Source organism: Lissotriton helveticus, chromosome 5_1, assembly GCF_964261635.1.
Source record: "Lissotriton helveticus chromosome 5_1, aLisHel1.1, whole genome shotgun sequence".
Lineage (NCBI taxonomy): Eukaryota > Metazoa > Chordata > Amphibia > Caudata > Salamandridae > Lissotriton > Lissotriton helveticus.
The window spans coordinates 317,313,777-317,330,287 of NC_136065.1; the positions used below are offsets into that span (position 1 = coordinate 317,313,777).

General features: G+C 42.9%; 1 protein-coding gene across 3 annotated transcripts in view; it reads left to right on the forward strand.

Annotated features, from left to right (window-relative positions):
• LOC144754495 (tyrosine-protein phosphatase non-receptor type 11-like) overlaps positions 1 to 16,511 on the forward strand; it is a 376,140-nt gene that overhangs the window by 264,831 nt on the left and 94,798 nt on the right. For all 3 annotated transcript variants that reach the window (XM_078642364.1, XM_078642361.1, XM_078642363.1), the window contains exons 6-10: positions 2,843 to 2,956; positions 7,927 to 8,023; positions 9,508 to 9,587; positions 10,343 to 10,498; positions 11,678 to 11,809. In XM_078642364.1, coding sequence (XP_078498490.1) covers positions 2,843 to 2,956; positions 7,927 to 8,023; positions 9,508 to 9,587; positions 10,343 to 10,498; positions 11,678 to 11,809 — 579 coding nt within the window. The remainder of the gene's footprint in view (positions 1 to 2,842; positions 2,957 to 7,926; positions 8,024 to 9,507; positions 9,588 to 10,342; positions 10,499 to 11,677; positions 11,810 to 16,511) is intronic.

Consider the following 16,511-nt stretch of genomic DNA (forward strand, 5'->3'; position numbering starts at 1 on the left):
GGTGATGACTCGTCTGGCCCTGACTTTAAAGCAGCCCTTCCTGAAAACTACTGCGTCCACAGATTGGATAGAACCAAATAAAAGGGTGGTGGTATAGCCATCATCTACAGAAACCTCTATACAGTAAAAATTACAGACCTCAACTACAAAGATTGTGAGGCATTTTCCTTTTCTATTAGCCTTTCAGGCAATCAATCTTTTACAGGCACCTTACTCTACCGCCCTCCAGGTCCTAGACCTAGCTTCTTTAACTGTCTCAACAACCTAATTGAAGTCACAGCTGGAACTCCTCAATGCACCATTTTAGGAGATTTTAACTCATTTAGAATCCACAAGTGACAACAACACGAATGCCCTCATTAGTGATCTCTTGACAGTAGGACTTCATCAGATCATCCACCATCCGACACATATAGCAGGTCACACCCTGGATGGGATATTTACCAACAATCCCGACATTTTAATTTCCCCATCTATTCCTCTGATCTGGACAGATCATTTAACAGTTTGTTTTTCTATTAAAATCAAATCCTTGCCACCTCAACGTGGACCTTCTTCCCCTATTACAACACGAGACTGGAAAAACATTGATAGGGATCAGCTTACATCTATGCTGACAGAGGGCATTAATACTATGGAACAAGATCCATCACTGGCCTCCAGCAATTACCTTGAAATTCTGGACATAGCATGTTCCAAACTGGCACCTTCTAAAACCTCTCAACGCAATAGAAAATCCCCTTCTGCCCCTTGGTTCACTGAGTCCCTACGCCTACAAAGACAACATTGTAGGAATTTGGAGAGGCATTGGCGCAGGCACTATAATCCTACAGATAAGACCTCATATAAAGGCGCCTTATCTACATACAAAAATCTCATTACCTTGGAAAAGACCCCTTACTATACTTCCCAAATCAACAAAGTTCAAAACTCCGCAAGAAAATTATTCCAAGTGGTCAATCATCTGTCGAATCCCTCTGTTCCCCCTCCTGACACGTCTCAGGCCCTCTGCAACTCTCTTGCAGATTTTTTTATGGATAAAGTTACAACCATCTATTCAGCCTTTCTGCATAAGTCCTCTTTGATCAGTACACCTAAACAATCGTCAGCCATTAATGTTCCACCTTTTTGCAACTTCACTTCCGTTTCGGAGGAACAAGTCTCCCACCTAATCTCCAGTATTAAATCAGGATCACCCCTGGACCCATGTCCACCTTCTATTCTTAATCAAATTCCGGAGGCCATTTCCCCTGCTTTAACCAACATTTGCAATACCATGTTTACAACTGGCTCTTATCCCACTGTTTGGAAAAAGGCCATCATTAAGCCACTTTTAAAAAAAACAACACTCTCGACCCCTCCTCCCCATCCAGCTATAGACCTATTGCATGTCTTCCCTTCCCTGCAAAGATATTCGAAAAGGTCATGAATATACAACTCTCCAAATTCATTGACGAAAACAACCTGCTGGATGATACCCAATTTGGATTTAGGCAGGGAGACGGAACCGAAACAGCCTTAATAAAAGCAGCTGATGAAATAAGGATGACATTGGACAAAGGTGGTGCGGCAATTTTAATATTGCTCGATCTATCGGCAGCTTTCGACACGGTCGATCATGCTATATTGATCGACCGGGTCTCAACAATCGGCATTCAGAATAAGGCCAAAGAACTTCTTGCCTCCTTTTTGGAAAATCGATCACAGGCCGTAAAATTAGGCTCTTTCACATCTAACAATTTTTCCTTTCCATGCGGAGTACCGCACGGTTCCTCGCTAAGTCCGACCTTATTTAATATCTATGTGTCGGACTTGGCGAGGGTAATCAAATCCTACGGCATTCATCTTACCACCTATGCCGATGACACCCAACTGGTTCTATCTGTTCATAATGATAGACCTACAGTTGCGGCAAATTTTCAGGAGGGAATGCTCGCTATCAGTTCCTGGATGTCATCAAACTGTCTTAAACTGAACTCTGAAAAGACAGAGGTGATGACATTCGGGAAACTGGAACCTGTATGGTCTCCCCGGTGGTGGCCTGATTAGATGGGACCACCACCAGAACCTGTCACCAAGGTTCGGAACCTTGGAGTGATCTTTGACGATAGATTGCTTTTCACGCACCACGTCAACTCAGTAGTCTCTACTTCCTTCTTCACATTGAAGAAGATCAAGAAGCTTCTCCCATATCTTCCTACCTCATCTGGTAAAACTTTGATAAGTACCCTCATCTTTGCTAGAACTGATTACTGCAATGCCCTTCTCCTCAATGCACAAGAAAACGTCCTTAAAAAGCTCCAATCAGTACAGAACGCCTCAGCCAGAATTCTACTGGGCATTCCTAAGTTCACTTCCATCACCCCGTACCTCCGACAGCTTCACTGGCTTCCTATTAAAAGCCGTACAAAATTTAAAGCACTGTGCATTGCATACAAATCCATCAACAATTTAGGACCGCAGTTTCTCAAAGACGCCTTTCATCCTCCTGAAAATCTCAGAACTCTTCGTTCATCTTCGGCAAAATTGCTGTATGTCCAACGCACAAGGAAAGCCAACTGGGGTGACAGATGTTTTGTGATTTCCGCAGCCAGACTATGGAATTCACTCCCTCTCACCATCAAAACGGCCCCTACTCTCCTTAGTTTTAGGAAGAGATTAAAAACCTGGCTGTTCCCACATTAAAATCTGCCATAGTCATTAGCTGTTCAGTTAAGCGCCGAGACACCCCTGGGTATTTGCGCGCTCTAAAAATTGCCTAAACATAAACATTAACTCTGGTTGCTGTTGTTGCATGATCTTTCCACCAAATCTGATTGGTCTTTTTTCACAATCTTTCTAGCCATTCAATACCACTAGGATCAATGCTGCGAACATCGAAAACCGAGTCAAAGAATTGAACAAGATGGCAGACAACACGGAAAAGGCCAAACAGGGATTCTGGGAAGAGTTTGAGGTATGAATGTTCTAGCACAACTTCTCTGACAAGAGTGAGTCTCAGCTGATGCCTGAGAAGGTGTAGATACCCTAGATCGTTAAGTTCTCTATCACATGAATTCTGTGAAACCGAGCTTCGCCGGTGGTACTATTAAGTTGTGGATAACTGAGATTTGGACTGTCCACAGATGTTACACTTGGTGACACAGCCTGACACTCAATCATTGGACTAGCTTCTGGCAGAGGTGGGCACCCAACACGTTGGTTGATGTTTGTGTGGTGGTAAATCATTTGCGTGGGTAGTTGTAAGGCACACATTGGTCTTGGTGTTTGCACGGCTTTATATTTGTCGAAAGGCACACAAATAAATTGCTGAGAATGCGCTTGTTTGTTGCGTAGGGTTTGGTGAGTTAATTGTTTTGGCAGAAATGCAAACTAGTTAAATTGGTTTGTGAGTGGGTGATGAATTGGTTAGAATGTATTATTCTGATTTTGTTTTAATTGAATGTATTAGTATATGAATATACTGAGTAGGTTATTACTTTCCTAAAGCAAGTCGGTTAGAAGGTGAGGGATTGCAGTGACCAGGTTACTGAGTGAAGTGTTTACAATCACTAGTTCATATAGAAGCAAACTGAAAACGTAAACCAAGAATATACGGTTCCTCTCCAATTGTCTACAGTTTGTATTGAAAATATCCAAAATTATTCTTAAGAGATGAAAATTGTTAAATTTGGCTTCTAGTCTATAGAAAGCTCTATTTTACATCTCAGGCAAATGTGAACCGTTCTACAGTATTTCCTAAAATGTGAAAGCTGGTCTGCCCTTTGCTGCAGTCAGCATAAACTACTTTGAGACACAGGAGTGAGTTTGATTGGTCAGTGTGTCAAACTCCTGGAAGATGCTTAATGTCGGTGGTGGTCTCTTCTTTTGCAGCTGGATTAAAGAGAGATGTAGGAAAGTTCTGCCTGAATGGTTGTGAAATTAAGCCACCAAAGGCTACTCGGCATTGGTGATACCTTTGAGACACCAAGACACAGCTATGTTCCAGAAAGTCACCATCTAGCTGATGGAGCAGGGAAAGGAGAGGACGACACAGCCTAAACAAAAATCTGCAGGCTGAGGCAGAAATACGTGTAACTAAGCTGCTCTAGTTCTACCCACTCGTTCAGCAGAAAATCTGCCTCCGATATGGATGCAGTTCACAATACACAGCTAATATACACCAGCCAAAAGTAGAACATTGCTGTACTCTGACGTATAGGAACCCAGGTCTCAGCCTTCAAACGTGTGCATTAAGTGTCCTGCTCTTCAAGAACATCCCTTACTTTCCACCTAATCTTGACATTTAAAAAAGGTTCCATATGGTATGTTTTTATTTTCATATGCTAGGACCTGCATCTCTTAATGCATTTTAAAAGTAAAACCAGTTGATAGAAGCTAGTGGCAGTGATATGTGGTCACTGGAGGAGATATGATCTAGGATTCACTACTGGAACCCAGAAATTAGGTTCTAATCATGACTTCAACAGTAGACCATATATAGCATGATCCTTGGTAAATCATTTTAGCAGCTAGATTTTAGTCTAGATTGCCATGTTGTGTGTACTCTCACTACTCTGCATTTTTTAGTTGGGTAAAAAATGCAAGTATTTTACTCGTAAAATGGGTCATGGTGTAGGACGGAGTCAATAGAGAGTTTTGTATAGAGGCTCCTTTATTACTCTGAAATATTTTCCCACCTTTCTTCATGCTTGCTGTCTTCTCAAGAAGTCTTTTTAATCCAGCATGTTGAGTCACACTTGCACAGAGCAGATAATTTTCTGAGGGAAGTTATAGAAAGAACAAATCAAATTACAGTATTGATGTAGCAGACGCATGGAAAGAAAGATACATTAATTTTTCATGGCAAGCTGTACTGAAATGTTAACAATTTGTCCATGATTTGGAAGTCCCGAGAATGAAGTCTCCTTGATCCAGGGAAAATGGTCCTTTTATTTATTGCTCTTCTAATTGAAAGTAAACTTGGTTAGTCGAGCATCAAGTTTGTAACCATGGCCTTCTAAGGGACCATCAAAGAAAACTGAGACTTTATGTAAATTTCAGCTGATGACGCTGCACGCTGAAGATGGAGGCTTTGGGCTTAGGGCACAGTGTCTGGAAGCTAGTGTTGGCTGAGGATGCCGAGTCGAAGCTGATGGGTAATCATGATGTAACATTCGAGGATTTCAAGTCTAAAATGGGATAACTATTGCATATGCCCTTCTTATTTAGAAAATGCATTCCGGTGACCCTAGTGAAGATCACATTCTAGAGGGCCCAAAGGCACCAATCCTTCTGATCAGATGCCTTCAAAGTATGCAGACACCTGAAGATTTTATCGTATGTGCCGTACCTTAATTTCCTAAGAAACTACATCAGAACCACCTTTGGGTTTAAAATGCTAAAACTGTCACTGGCAAGCAAAGAAATGGCTCAGCCCTTGCAAAAGTCTGCATGTACTGTCACCCAAAAAAGTTGCACTATAAGTACCACATTGGTGTCAAACCCTTTCAAACGCATCCATGAATTGGACTCCGATGCATCTCTGTCAAAACTAATGCTCATCCCAGTAGTGAAGCCTCCAAAGAAATTACGCTTGCATTCTAAAATAACAAAGATATTGGCTTTGAATGTAGACCCCCTCAAGTCAAAAAGAATTTCAAGAAATGAGTACCCAACTTAGGGTCTTGCTGAGCTTGTATGCAGAATAAACTTTAGGGCTCCCAGTGCTCCGAGGGAACAGACAGCTACTATCTATCAGGATATAGATAGCCATGAATAAAGGGGCCCATATACAATTTTTCTGCTACATGTACTTTTTTGTACCATCGGTTTTAAAACAAAACCGAATTTTCACCTCAAGCATTAAACTATAATCTAATCTTCTCCAGCATGTATTTGGGAGGGGGGGGGTGTCAAAATTAATCGTCTGCTATGGAGCTGTCCGCAAATGTACCGTGGTCCATGTGGCTATTTGGCATCTAAATATAAGGTTGACACCCCTTGTGTGTTTTGGACGTGGCTTCATGAGTAATGTCAGGGCTAGGAAGGTGCTAAACTCTGTTGAAGCACAAGATACTGAAGATGACTAAGCAAAAGGGGGATGCTTTTGAAGGCTCATTGCTGAGATCAGGGCCACAGTACAGAACACAAAACATGAGGGGCTTCATGACACTCAGTGTGCTCTTGATTTCTCCCACATCTGAAGAACAACTTAGAAAGAAGATTGAAGTGAACATGCTTGGGTTCATTCAAGTGAGTGATTTCATTGGTTAAAATAGATACAAACTGTTAGACTCTTTGCATCATTCCAGAGGCTGCAGTTGGATCAGGAAAATGATGAGGCATGGATAATAAGCAGACAGCTAGTTTTCTAATGCTTTTTAAGGAACCGTTCATTGTCCTCTCACCTCAGTTCAAGTAGTAGCTTGTTCCTGATCCACAGAATTCCCTGTCAACCCATGAATAGAATACCCACCATTGCCATGTCCAAAATAACGCCTAATATTCAGGTGGCTTAAAGTCTGAAGCTGCTCAGATACACTCCGTATAATTGTGACTTTCAGAATGTGGGCAAGACTTCCATCCACTTGTCACAGCGGACATGCTATCAGCTTGGCACGGTGAATCTCACATATGCAGTGCAAGTTGAAGTGACCAACTTCAGCATAACCACAAGATTCACCACCACCTGCATATGAAAGATGGAACCTATACTGTAAGTAACCATGTGCACATCAGGGGGATCCTTTCATGTTTTGCCAGCTGGGAAGTCTTTGGCACCTCCAAGTCAAATATTGAGAAAATGTAGATAGCTGTACAAGAGCAGGGCACAGAATGCACCATCATCAGGCCTGAATAGCTGTTTGTACTAATGTTTCCGCTAACCACCTACTTGTAGGGAGAGGGCCGAATACTCCATTGAGGGCGAGCACCTGTGGGTGTTTTTGTACTCTGAAGTGGAGAGGGTTCATGGCTGTCGGAATCTTTCAACTTACAGTGGGTCACTTAAGAAAAGACCAAGGATGCCTATCAATTTCACCCAGGTGATGCCTTGCACATGCATTGGCTGTTGACCACTGGAGTTTTACAGGTCTTGCTTTCCCTGTACCAGGAACCCGTGCTAGCAAGCTAGCATATAAAAACAGCACTGAAGTGTGACCCAAAGAAAAATTAAAAGCCTTGGTCAATGTATACTGCAAATTGATTTTGGATCCCCTTTGCAGAGAAAAGAAACTGGCCACAGTTGAATTGCTGGAAGTGCATGGTACAGAAATGGCCCATAAATGGACCGGGCTCTCCAAAATTGTAATTTGCTTTTCAATTGTAAAAGGTATTCCAGCTCTTCTTGTTTCAAAAATACATCTGAAGAGATGGTGGTGGGGTGGAGGGGGAGGTGGTTAAGCAGTAGCACATAGTACTAAGTCGAATAGTCTAGGTCAGATAGTTGGTGATCTGCAAGAAATTCCCTCACTTGCCCTGCATTCAGAATTGTGTAGGCAATAGTCGTTTGGCAATTCCTGTAACCCGCTTTGTTTGTAAATGCTTTTCACGGCTCCAGAACTGCCTGAAATTGTCTGATGAGGGAGGATTCGGGGGTTCTGGTTTATCACAGAGGCTTGGTTTAGGAAAGTCCTTGATCTACCCAGCTTGAATTGTGTGTGTGTGTTTTTTTTTTTACACAGGTTTTTCACCCATTTTGTATCCAACCTCATGTTTTCAGTATTATACTAAGTAATTAATGGCCAAACAGAATGAATAGCGTAACTAGCAGTCTGCTTTTTCTGTAGGACGGAAACCAAACATAGTTTTGTTTAAACTGATATTTTCGTACAACAAAGGGGTACAACAGTTAATTAATCCTTTCTTTTGTTTTGCAATGGCCTCTGTTAGGTCCTGGTTACACCAGTCTACATTCCTACTTGATACCTGCTCTTCTACTTGTAGATGCTGCAACAACAGGAGTGCAAGCTTTTGTATCCCCGAAAGGATGGCCAAAGAACCGAGAACAAGACGAAAAACAGATACAAGAACATCCTGCCCTGTGAGTTGAAAAATCTTTGCGCATCTACTTGCCTTACGTGCTCTTTGGAATGCTTTTTCCTCTGAGCAGAATCATTCGTTCCTCCTAGAAGTGACAAGATCCATGAGTGGCAATTTGCAGGGGTACCTTCCCCATGGAGAACTACCGTTCTCTTCATGCAGGATTGAGAGATGGGGGAGCATCCTTCCATTTATTTTGTAAACTAAGATGCAGAACAGTTCTCAAATATGTCACTTTATAAAAAAAATTTACCAGGATCTAAGTAGTGCCTGTTACAGTGCTGCTCAAGCCAGTGGAAAAACTTGTTTCAAAGGGAACCTCACTCATTACCATTTGTGTAAGACTTTAACCTAAGACACGTCTCTCCTACATGGTCAGCTTGACTTGTAAGTCAGTAACGGTAATGTCCATCAGTGCTCCCAAAAATGGGTAGGCTACCTGTATGACTTCAAGTGGCCAAAACTTTAGACCTCTATCCACAAAACCCTCTCTCAAAATCAGGAAACTTAGTCTATTTATGGTAGGTGCTAGGTTACCTGATTGGAGCCACACAGTTGTTACTCCATTTCTATCCATACCATCTCAGTTTAAAAGTTGTTGTAAAGTTCTAGAGAACTGTAGTGTGCCTTCTTGACCTGTTTGGTAAATATCCAGTGGCTAATTCAAGCCGGGCTGCTATTTCTTTACATGGTAAAATCAGTGCCTCTCATAAAGCAACAAATGATCGCCCTTTATCAAACCACCTTGTTTGCAAATGTTATATGTCCACTTCCTTTTCTCCTTTGATAAGGCACTGCATTATGTAAACTATCTAAAGATATGTTTTTCTTTTGGAAAGCAAACACAAGGAGATGATGGACGGAGAGCTGTAACTTTTCAGACTCTCACCCCCAGTCACAGATCTGGGTTGAATCCATCATCATTCTTTAGCTCACTACGCCACCCCAGTTCAGACACAGCTATATGCAAATCAGTCTTGACCCTATTCCTCATGGGAACAGTCCAGCCCGAACTGCCAAGCCTTGTCTTTCCTGGACCAGAAACAAGCATCCTGGGGTGGGTTTCGGGCTAACAGCCCTCATCAGCCAGACTAGCTTGAATCCAGTGGCAAAGTGAGCAAGGGACCCACATCTGGGCATACCCTGCCAACTTAGGGCAAACGCAAGGAGATGATGGACGGAGCGCTGAAACCTTTAAGACTCTTTTGGAAAGGACAGCCAAATCTACCTTCTTGACTTCTAATCTTACCCCATAAAATTGAACTTACCTTTCCTACTGCGTTTTTCCTAGAGAACATTTCTCACCATAAAAGGTCTTATCCGATAAATGTGTCCTTATTTCCATATGGTGCAAAATATTTTAAACAACATTATGGTCCAACGTATTTCACATGCCTTGTGGGACTCTAGGCCAGATGACGTAAAACAAGACATTATTAGGAGTATTAAAATCCTGGTAATTTAACAAGGTTTCTTTCTTCATAGTTGACACAACACGGGTGACACTTCAAGATGCTGATGCGAGTGTGCCAGGCTCGGACTATATAAACGCCAACTACATCCGGGTACGTGGGCGCTAAGTAGGCATAGTAGTTAAACAAAATGCTTAAGCTTAAAGAGTTTGTGCAAAAGTAAGTGCCCCCCTCCCCAATTCATTTGGGTATTCTCTTTAACCATTGCATTGTGCTGTAGACTTCCAGCAGCACCTGTACCAGTACCTGTTTTAATAGTAGAGGAATAGACATGCTGTTCTTCCGATGCACCTTACTTACGACCTGCGGTCTCACAGCTTTGCTACTACACATCATTATGGAACTGCATCATCCCTACTGCAGCATTCCTCTCACCCAGACAAAGCTCTGCCACTTTTTCGAGCCTCCTGCACCTCTTCATAGCCTGTATTACTTTTTGCTCATTTGAGTTTTATAATGTACACACATATATATATATATATATATATATATATATATATATATATATATATATATATATTGTTTTTTATTGTGTAGTATTTGTTAGAACACAATTCTCCAGGTTTCTGTTTGGGCTCCACCTCTCCCTTTCTACATCTTACACTTACTCCCCTCAGTCTGTGCTCTTAAACTTTGCTTGCTCACACTGGCTGCCTCACAGCTCAACCATATGCATGGTTATCATCCATAACCCTGTACTGTACCTTCTGCTTCCAATCCACTTTGACATTTGCTCCCACTTTAACCATGCCCCTTAGTGGCAGTCAGTTCCTGTTTGGTTCTTCATGTTGAATCTCCATTCTTGCTTCCTGTCAGATAGCCCTCTACATTCTACTTGTTGTTTACAGGTTGCCCCTGAAGATGACAAGAGTACAGACCAGGCCAAGGTATATATTGCCACGCAGGGCTGCTTACAGAACACGGTCAGTGACTTTTGGAACATGGTGTACCAGGAAGGCACGCATGTCATTGTCATGACGACCAAAGAGGTGGAGCGTGGAAGGGTGAGTGTACTCTTGTCCTTGTTTCCACCAGTGTATAATGATGCTGTAGAGGGCTTTGATAGGAGGTCAGGTAGAGGAGTGCAGTATTGGGAAATCTGCCAAAACCTAGCCGATACCCATCCTCGCTCATCGTGTTTCCCTCAGATGTGGAGGTGTGGTGAGGATGCTGACATTTGAATACTAATGATTCAGCTCCACCCCTGGAAAACTCTTAATGGCACGGGCTCACTAGCTCCAAAGCGTCAGAGGTTTGTTGTATGTATCACTGGGCTGCTAAAGTTGTACCTGGGTCTACCGTGCTCAGCATGGCCATCTCTAGCAGACATAAAGAATGACACTCCCAACATTGTATTTATTTAAAAGAAATGCCTAATTGTCTGCCATGTTACATTGACATGGTGGACTCGTAGGCATTTAGTTGTTTCTTCTAAAGTGATTCCACCTTGTTAATGAGAAGCACTTTTGTCAAATTGTCCAGCTGCAGAGCATTTCTAAGTCTTTCTGCTCTGGTAGCTAGAAAGGCTTCCTAAGTCTGTTTTGGGATAACGCCTCACTCGTGGGTGTTGGGGTAGAGGAGGGTGGAGGAATTGTTTCTTGCTTGTGTTGGAGCAATCCCTCTAGTGTGTGCTATGGGGACTCCCTGTTTCTTTTGGTGCAAGATCAGGCTCTCTTACAATGCGCTTGTGTTGCCTGGGGTTTTGGGGAGTATGTGTTGGTACTAGGCCCTCAGTGTGAGTTTGTGATCGATTTTTTTTAAATGCGTGATATTGTTGTGGGTGACACTTGCTCCATATGTTCTTCTGATTGATGGGCATTCTTAGAGGTTAGGGAGCTATATCTCCTCTGCTGCAGCACACTAATGTTTTTGGGGCCTCCCTCGGTCTGTATGTCTATTATGCATGCCCACTCAATCTCGGCTGGTGTTGATTTGGTGCCCTCAGCCTTCCTTGTTTGCGGGCACGCACTTGGTATTGTACTTCCTATGTTGGATGGTCTAAGTTAAATTGTGCTGTTATTGCTGGGTGCCTTTTCCTCTGCATTCCATACAATTAATATCTTTCCCCTTGTTATTTGTCTCTATAAATGTAAGCCTGTACCTCTTTCTCCTGCTGTAAACTTGTCTCTCTCTCTCTCTGCTCCCCCATGGAACTCCTCAGTAACCATTACTTCTTTTGCTAGAACAAATGTGTGCGGTACTGGCCGGATGAGAACTGCTCTAAAGAATATGGCCACATTTGCGTGCGAAGCGTGGGGGAGCAGCCTGCCCAAGACTACATCCTGCGAGAGCTGGAAATCTCTCGAACAGACAGGGTAAGTATAACCTGTCCTTGTCAAGCCTGGTGATTCCGGAAGCCCTGTGGGATTTTTTGTGCTCCCCTGAATGGACACTAAATGAAGAGATTCTGAAGTGGGCATTAACGAAGAGGGGTGATTGTGAGTCTCTAAGAAAGGGATATGGGAAATCTCTGAGGCCAAAGAGGACATTTGGTTAAAGCCTAGCGTTCCCAGAAGGATTTAAGTAGAAGTGATCAGTCATGGAGCATAGATTGAAGCAGGGCTTGACTTTCCCAGCAGAAACATGGGGGCGCCTGAAAGCCTATAGTAACCTTGTAAGATGTTAGGAGAATCTTACGAAATGGTACAGTTCTTAGGGTGAGCTTCAGTGACTCTGGCATGTACACTGCAGGACCCTGTAATGTAATTCATATTTGTAAAGCGCAAACATATCACCCGCTTAAGGGTTTCAAGGCACTGGGGGCCGTCGGGGAGATTAAGTGAGCTATTTCCCAGAGTTGCATGATGCTGAGCAGCCGCGGCGCCCAGGATCGAACCGTGAGCCCCGTCCTCCGAAGTTAGCTGCTCTGACCGCTGCGCCACACCTCACCCTGCCAGATCTTTAGGCGAGCTAGAGGATTTTTGCATCCCTTTGAGAAAGCTAGATGATGGTTTAGGAATTTTAAGTGAAGCGCCATGTGAAGGGCCCATTGGTGCTTAAGCAGAGTGAATGAACTTTTGTTTGCGAAAGGCAAGCAAAGCTGAAATAACCAAGCTTCAATTTCTCAAATAAATGTCAGGTTATGTTGTGCAATGCCTCCTGGCAAAATGGGCATGAAGAAATAAGAAGGCTCTGCTCTTTTCGTTGACTTTAAAGTTGAAGGGGACAATCGTCGCCTAAAATTCTACTGATCTCAGTCCCTGTTGAGCTATCTCAATTGCTCAGTTTCACAACTAGCCCTTGAGCATGGAAGATCCTGGGTGCAATACAAAGGACTTTAAACATAATGTAGCCACTGGAAGCCAGTGCAACACGCCCGGGTGCAAGGCTATGATCCTAGCTTCTAGATTTAAGTATCTGCCCAGTAATTTGCGGGTCACATCCGTGTAGAGTTTCCCCAAAGGAAACTTTGACCTTTGAAGAGAAAAGTTAAATGGACTGGTGAGTTATTCTTACAAGAGTTAGTGGTGTTTGGAATACAGCAAATATGTCAGAATCGTTTGCTGGAGAAAGACCTAAACTTCACAAACATTTGTATTTTATAATGATTACTCAGCGATTAAAAATAGTATGAGGGACTACAAGATAAACCACAAACATTGTTCATCACACATTCCTAACCTGTTAGTCTAAAAAACACCCTGAGTTGCCTTGCAGCCTTCGTTCATTAGTGTTTACATTATTGTCAATCTATGTAGGACCTCCTGCATACCTGTAAAACCAGAAGACTTTCAAAATGATATCCCTTTTGAGATCCTCCCTCCTAGTAACTGGTCTTTCTCTCTTCCCTGCCCCATTTGCAGGGAGATTTATGCATATTACCTCTTAAGTATTTGGAGGGAGTAGGGGGTAATATGCTTGGAACTTGTGTTTTCAACATCAAGCTAAAAACAATGCTTCCAGTAGAAATGTTAGGAAGAATTGAGACAACAGCCCTGGTTAGTTATGAATTTCTACAGTACAAACTGTACTATATACACCTGTAGAAAGCTCCAAGATCGATGGCATCCAGTAGAGAAAGGAAAATCCCCTTTTAGCTGAAGCAACATGAGCAAAAACATATGTAACTATTTTTGTAGTTGCACAAACATCCTGTTAGCCTGCCTAAAATGAAGCAGGAAAAGTCATCTTAATTCTGAGGCCCGAATTTCTTGCCTAGGATACTTACTCTAAATAAATCGGTCACTCTGTGCCATCCAATGCACAAACATGAACTATGTAAACCTGTGTTAAGGGTTGACCATTATCAGTATATAAGAAAAGTATCTACATACGAATGTCTGCTCTCAAATAAAAGGCAAGATGATGAACGGGAATATGACAAAGAACAGGTGTAGCACAGGCGAGTACAGTGCAAGTTTCCTTAAATTCCCATAAAGATCAGAAACAGTAAATATTCTTGGGTATCTTATGAGCTTCTCTTTCCCCATCTCCTTCCTCGTTTCCGAGGTATGTGACCAAACTTTGCCATAACTTGACACTGGGGTGTCAAGGTATCACAGTGGTGAATCAAGTTTATTGAATGCATGCAGTACTTTTCTGAGTTTGATTAAGCGTTCCGTATTCTAGAGCTGAACACCGTCAACAAGAAAGGCGACACAAAGTTTGCCTGACTCTGTGAGGATGTGGTTTACAAGTCTGCAAACAAAACCAGGTGCCTTAGTTGATCCAAGGGCATTACCCAAGCTAGAACTATCCCTCTCACATAAAGATATCGATCTTTTATGTGGTGCTCAGGATCAATGCAGTTTGTCAATACCCATTGGTGTAATCAAAAGTGCTCAGGAGTTAAGTAACTCCTAACTTTTTGATTGTATCTTCATACTATATGGCGTGTACCAGTTTTGTGACATTGAGTCCCCAGAAGTGCACACAAAACACATTTCTTTTGATGCCTTGGATTTAGAGGTTTGCAGCATATATAACTGTCAATCACACTCCTGCCATCTAATGTTTTAGTTGGAATATTATAACTTGTTTTTCTTCAAAGAATTTCTGTTTCACCGTGACTCGTGACACCTCCATCTGAGATCCACAGTACCCCAGGACACAGACTTCACATTAGGTTTTTTCCCATCATCTGGTTCGGCAGGGTTTCTGAGCTATTCTTTCTGGAGTTTCAAATTATCGTTATTTAATGCCGGGCCTGGGGCTTTGTCGGAGGAGAAAACTGATTATCTTCAAGAGACATTCCACTGCTTCGAGGCAGAACAAAAGGAAGCATGTGTGGCCTGGTTGTAGAAGAATGATGGTTTTTGGAGGAGGAGATGGAAAATGCACCTTTTAAATTCTTCCCTTCTTCTGAACACAAATTCTTGTGGTCAGACTATCATCAGGTCTATATTTTATTTTTGGCATGGGACCCCAATGAAAGTGCAGGTTTGCCTTGTAATGCCTTTCTTTGAAAAAGACAATTCAGCACCAACACAATAATAGATGGGCGCATTAGTCAATGTAGTGCCACCACTCTACCAAGAGACTTGTCCAGTAATCAGGGGGCCATTGAAGAGCGGAATCCAAGCTATTGTCAGTCGCACAACAAGGTAGAGCAATCTACAGGGTCTTCAACAAAACCAACAACCAGGAATAAACATATACCAAGAGTTTGAAGCATTGACACAGAAGATTGGCTGCAGCCCCCACTGTCTAAGGCATACCGGACCACAAAAGGCACTGAGATATTCTATCAGGGTGTGGTCTTGAGTTTAGGACAAACATCTTCTAAAGGAACAAGCAGTGAGTGCCATTCCTTGAAAGAGGAACCATCTTCGCCGCCTCCTGGTTCCACGCATTTCGCATGCTCCGCAGAATCTTCAGATGGATCCCAACCAACACTAGAAAGACCATCATTCAGGCCCTCGTCACCAGCCGCCTCACCTATGGCAAGGCTCTCTACGCAGGCATCTCCACCCAGTTCTTCAGTAGACTCAAGACTATACAGAACACAGCAGCCAGACTCATTCAGGACCTCCCAAAATGGGCTTAGCGTTGAGTGGGGGAATAGGGAGGTAAGGGTATGTTCAAGGCATGTGTGGCTGTAGATACACATGCTTTACATACTCCTGCCATCTAGTGTTGGGTCCGGATGGTTGCAAGTTGTTTTTCTTTGAAGAAGTCTTTTGAATCACAATGTATGGCGCCAAATCCTCTTGGTAATAGTGTGCATGGGCATCGACTCCATTGTTAGATTGTTTTCTTTCCACCATCTGGTTCAGACATGTATTACAGCGCTACTGTTCAAGACTGTTTTCAGGATCCTTTCGGTGCGTAATCCACTCTATCCCCATTATTATTGTTTTCAAACATGTTTTCCATCCCTCGTGTATTGAAATTCAGAAAACGCTCATTAGTTGGTTTGCAACACTCCAACCAGGCTACCTTACACTCATTCGACTCAATCGATGATACTTTGCTGATGGAATGGACCCCGTTTCGATTCTGCCCTCTGTGCTATTCCAGGTACCCACAGCCCAACCTTCACAAGGTCTACAATCTGTGCTTCTCCCCCCGAGAACAAAGAAGATGATTGTGAGGCCTGTCTGTCGTTACGATCCAAAAAGACTTTGCCGGACCAATGGGCACGACGCAGAACGATTTAGAGACTTAACATTGCAACATGCCTGATATTTTCTGACAACAAGATATCTAACCAGAAGAGGAAGATGGGGAAGCTTCACATGCCGAAGAGGAAGGTGCCTTTTCGGTTCAAGATTCCGACTCTGACTTGGAGATTAATTTGGAGTTGCATGGTCTTCCATGGAGTCAATGTGCGCAGTGAGTTCTCAAAGCCCTCACCTGCACACATAAAAACCTTTGGTTCCTATAAAACAAAAAGCTTCCGGGCCACCACTGCCATCTAGCCATGGTATGCACCGAGCTTCGGCTGCCCCGCCCTCTGACTCTGCATCAAAAGCACATACAAAGCCTTCCGGCTTTGTACCGAGTTGAGATAATGATATATCAACCCTCCTGTGGACACAGATCCAGACGTATATCCTGCTAATCCCTCTCCTCCTG